This window comes from Notothenia coriiceps, unplaced genomic scaffold (genome assembly GCF_000735185.1).
Source record: "Notothenia coriiceps isolate Sejong01 unplaced genomic scaffold, NC01 NC01_scaffold00024668, whole genome shotgun sequence".
Classification (NCBI taxonomy): domain Eukaryota; kingdom Metazoa; phylum Chordata; class Actinopteri; order Perciformes; family Nototheniidae; genus Notothenia; species Notothenia coriiceps.
The window spans coordinates 4,752,299-4,757,669 of NW_011357369.1; the positions used below are offsets into that span (position 1 = coordinate 4,752,299).

The 5,371-nt window shown below is 38.8% G+C and overlaps 1 protein-coding gene across 1 annotated transcript in view; it reads left to right on the plus strand.

The window, feature by feature from the left end:
• The window catches only part of LOC104955709 (uncharacterized protein KIAA0825-like), a 13,078-nt gene that overhangs the window by 6,244 nt on the left and 1,463 nt on the right, over positions 1-5,371 (plus strand). The window contains exon 7 of the mRNA XM_010783096.1: positions 4,980-5,048. Within this exon, the coding sequence (XP_010781398.1) occupies positions 4,980-5,048 (69 nt within the window). The remainder of the gene's footprint in view (positions 1-4,979; positions 5,049-5,371) is intronic.

Sequence of the window (5,371 nt, forward strand, 5' to 3'; positions counted from 1 at the left end):
ATAATTATTGACAAATGTATATTGCAGATGTTAGCCACATTGGTAAATTAGCTAAAAAGATAGCCATATTAGACAGTTATCATTTCCATTAATTGCCTCGTCAAACTACAAAAACGTTCGTTTGTCACAAAATAAATTACACTTGTTTGACTTAGATTTGAGGGGATGGGCTTGAGCATGATGTAATTATGGTATCTATCACATTCGCTAACCTGTCTGTCTTTAAATTCTTTAAACAGCTCTGGATGCCGGTCGGCGGGTGCTTAGCCAAGTTTGATGTGTTGGCTCCCTTGGTTTGCAGGGATCTAAAACATTCCTCACAGACAGGCCTCGTGGTGTCCGTAGGCTTGCCCTCACTGTCAGAGATATAGCTCAAATACTTCCAAATTTGCTTCTGGCGTCTTTTTTGTCAACAAGCCGAGGCGCAGCGGCAGTTGCACTCCCACTTGCAGCCATGCTTCTCATTTAGTTTTCTCACATGCTCTGGCAGCTAGCGCGTGGCCGCGTGCACGAGAGAGGGGTTGAGAGGGGCGGGACTGCAGGCACGGCTGAAGTGCAGGGAGTGGAAGCAGAGCGCTGAACACACACGGCTCTTATTAAAACGGCGCTTTCTCAACGGAGTACTTTTCCCCGTCATTCTTAAAGTACCGATACTAATGAAACGGAGGAATCGTACTGTTTTTAACGGCAGGGTATCGCGGTATCTTTCAAGTATCGGTACACCGTGCAACACTAATGGACAGTGGACTGTACACTTGACTGCTATTTTAAGGAGGTTTTTTTTTGCTTCTGAGACAATGTCTGCTGATATATATTTATATATATGAGAGAGAGAGAGCTCTGTTTTCCAGCCTGAGTCTATTTAATTGATTGTTTTGGTTGTGTGTGATTTAATAATTTTTGTATGATTTAATTTGTTTTTATTTATTATACATGATTCATATATTTGAATATTATTTCACATTTCATTTGCAATGTTGGATGTTCAATAAAAAGTTCAGTTTGAAAGGATGTACTTGAATTATTATTATATCATTATTTCAGTGGTCTAAAATGGTCTTACAAAGGTGCCGACAATATTATCGTTTATCGCAATAATTTCCGGGAAAATGTATCGTCCAACAAAATTAATTATCGTGACAGGCCTAAGAGGCACATTGTTAAATCGTTTAGAAACTGCGAAGCTATGCCATCTCAGTGCAAATATGTTGGGACCAGCTGTACTCAAAGTGGATTGGATGATCCTATCCTCAGTCCATCTTGGATGTGTCGCATTACATTTTGTGTTAAAGGCTGTAACATCTTTGCCGTCTTTGTGTGTCTGATGTGTCAGTGTGTGTATGACTCCAGTCTTTGATGATATTATCTCCCATGGCAGTGGATAAGATGCGGAATTGGAGCCCCCAGCACATTTGACACATCGAGAATCAGATAGAGTTAAGGAAATCTGAACAGAAAAACTGATTTAATTTAAATCTCATTCTGTGTTTGAAAATATTACTGGCATGCTACTCAGAAAGATTAAGATCTAGCTTAGTGTTTGATCTTATTTGAGACTTTCCTTTGAAACTTCTCTGAGGTTAGTTAAACTACTAAAACTACTTCTCAAACGATTGGTTTTAACACCCATGTCTACACAAATACTTGGCCCTGCTCTACCCACCTACACATCCAGCCATATAGAACTGTGGGCTGGTTTGATGCATGTCCGATCTCAGATCAATTGAACACGTGTCTGCCTTGTAAAGCCCCTAATCACCATGTGCAGAAATCAGTTACCAGGAGGAGTGGTTTATCTCCACCAGTCTGCTGTAATAGAATAAACTCTAACTTTGAGTTTTTCATATTGGCGCTGAACATTTTATTGTTGTAGTGCTGTTTTTGTAATATTTGACGAGGTGGTTTTCTTGTACACAGTCTATACTTTATACCAAGAAATGGTGAAAATCCAAGTGGCCTCTCCTCCTTGCTGAGTTTCTTATTCAGTGTCAATCCACTTGAGGATGGGCTGTTGAACGTTGGCTACTGCACATGCTCAGACCTCGTATTTTTCTTGTTTGGTTTTTAATAGCAGCTAACTTTAGCATTTGTCTCTTCATTTGTATCCATCATCGTATTAAGAGGAATGGGGCAGATACTATACAGTGCCCCTAGCGACCCTATAGTTCCCAATCTGAGTCTCTATACAGACTGTCGCCCCGGCAAAGAACATGTTCTAATTTCTCGGTTATTCCTTTTTTTGAAAACATTATTACTTTCATAGGTGATAGAAATATTGGAAAAAAGTTCAAAAATATGAACCCAAATAAACCATAATTAGTCCTTGACTTGAATAATCATTATTCAATTGAGGAAATATGTACACTTAGGTTACTGGAAGATTGATGCAAGATCTTCGAGATTCTTCCTTATCTATATAGATCTACATGTACTGTGAAATTCTTTGCTGTCACTGAAAACATTTCCAGCGATTTCTTGGAATTTACGTCAATTAATCTAGAACTCGATGTATGTTTGTGCTTAGATTTAGTCCAGGTTATAATTTCCCTCCCACAGTCTCCCACTGTTTCCCACAGCAGCTTATACAATGTTGAATCTAAGGCCACGTCCACACGGAGACAAAACGGAGACAAGAATGAACCTTAGTCGTTTTCCAAAAAGTCTTCCGTCCACACGAAAACGGCTCAAGAAACGTGTCCGTCCACACGAAAACGCTGGAGACGCTGTAGTACATATGCCGGGCCTGTAAGTGGCGCTGTACTTCCGCCACAAAATACACCAAAAGCAGCGAATAAGACCGATGACGATTATTATTATTATTATTATTATTATTATTATATAATATCATTATTATTGCTGATGGTTGTGGTAGAGGAGCTGTAGATTTTGCACTAAAATCTGTATCATGGTCAGTAGCGTCTGGAGCACGAACGCAACCCTGTGATCTGCCGTTGTTGTTGTTGTTGGCGAAAGGAAATGATCGTATAGGGCATACACACGGAGCCGCAAGCGTTTCGTCCTGAGACCTACCCACTTTGGGAGCCATTATCTACACATTATTTTACATTTCATTTGCAATGTTGAATGTTCAATAAAAAGTTATGTTTGAAAGGATGTACTTGAATTATTATTATATATTATCATTATGTCTAAAATGGTCTTAAAACGGTGCCGACAATATTATCGTTTATCGCAATAATTTCCAGAAAAATTTATCGTCCAACACAATTAATTATCGTGACAGGCCTAGTGGTTCATCTTATAATTCAGTCTAGAGAATGCACCAGACAGCATCTACAGTAAGACCTGCAAAATCTAAATGTTCTAGGGGAAGGCCCCCCAAACCCTTCGTGCCATTTCGTCCGCGCGCATTTTTCAGGGAAATCTCTATTGGGCTCAGGGCCATCTGTAAATTAGCTTAGATGGCCCACAGGGATTTACAAAATCCTTAATGTCATGCACTGCAATCAATCGTATTTTAATCTCGATTTTGGCTTGCAACGATTATGAAAACAACGTAATCGAAAAAAAACGATTATTTTGCTGCATTCCCTTTCGCAATGATGCTCTCAATTTGTCTTGCGTTATACATCCTGCTCGCGCGTGCGCTTGCAGCCCTCCCTAAAAGCCCTCTCGGCCAGGCTGTGTTGTGACTTGCAGTCTGTTTAATAAATCCATATAAACACGTTACAAGGGAGGCTTTAGTTGCCGTGTTTTTATTCTCCGGTCTCTAGCGTACAGTCAACTTTTACTAACTCGTCAAGCCGGAGCCTCTTAGCTACTTCCGGTTTCCGGATAAGGGGTTACCAAAATAAGAGTACTGTGTGTAGCAGTATAATTAAACATTACAGGTTACTTATGAGTGACATTAGTTATCATATTTATATATGTTTTGTAGGTTGTGGAAGTGCGCTCCTAAATATTTGTTTATCTTCTTTATTGGTATTTATTATTTTGATGTTATTTATTTAAATGTGGATATAAATGTATAATTTTATTTTTGTATTGGTTTTTCAGTTGAATTATACTTAAAGTTCAGGGTATTCAACTGTTAAAAACATACTGTTCAAATTATTATTTTAATTTGTTTTAAAGTTCAATAAATTGATGTTTTCCAAAGCAATGAGTAATCGTATTTAATAATCGTGATATCAATATTGACCAGAAATAATCGTGATTAGGATTTTTTGCCATAATAACACAGCCCTAATTGTTTGTGTGAGTATGGTCTTTTCTATTATCCCATTTGCACTTATCCCACTGTATACATAATTGCAGCTATCCAGACAAAAACAGCCAATGCAACCTGAAGCATTAGAGATCCTCAAACCACCTTCAGGGGTTACCCTAAATGCTCCCGGGACATGATTCGATATGTGATATGTGCGAGGTAGGCCATGAGGCAATCCCACTCTAAACTGCATCATATGTAGAGACCCCACTGTCTGCCAGGGTCATCACTAACACAATCAGAGAGGCAGAAAGCCTTGATATTTAACTCCATAGCTTCTCTCCAGATGGTATGACTAAATATACTGGAATTAACAAATGCGTTTTCTGTCTCTGGTAGGAAAGGAATGCTCTCATACACTCACACCCTCACATCGCCCATCCTTTGTTCTTATCTCTTCTCCTCACATGATGGCCACAGGAAGGAATTGGAATGTGCTGCATGTGCATATACAGAAGGCATGAATGNTACCCTGCAGTATACAAAGTCATTCAAACTAGCTGCACCTTTACCAGCCTTGATAACACTTTAATGATCAATAATTATATAACATATAATATATATTATTCTGAAATGGACCAATCTGCACAATGACTACTTTTTTATATTTTGATGCTAATACTTTTCTACTTTTGAGTAACATTTTGAATACAGGACTTTTACTTGTAACAGTATTCCTTCACCCTGGTACTTATACTTTAACCTCTGCTGCTTGAATGTTAACAAACAACATCATGTATCCTTGCAGGTATGTGCCGTGGAGTCTGCACCAGCCAGAGAGAGGGGTGTTCACCTTCCACACACAGCTGGATTTAGAGTAAGGGGGAGTGTTATTCAATTCATGATAAATCACTACACTTTATTTCTTATGGGATTGCTGCCCTAGCTTTCATTAAACCAAATGTGCAACCTAAACTGAAAAAACTGAAACATTGATTTTTTTAATTGATTTTAATTAAATGTGTATAATATTAAGTTAAGTCAACGTTTCAGTTTTTTCAGTGTTCATATGTCCCTAATAAGAATGAAAACATCTTGCACCAGCTCTCCTGCTGCTCTGACAGCATTACCTGCTCTAAGGTGTCCTGGGAATACTCTCCTCTTCTTCTCATTATCCAAGGCCCAGGTCTCGGAAGGGGG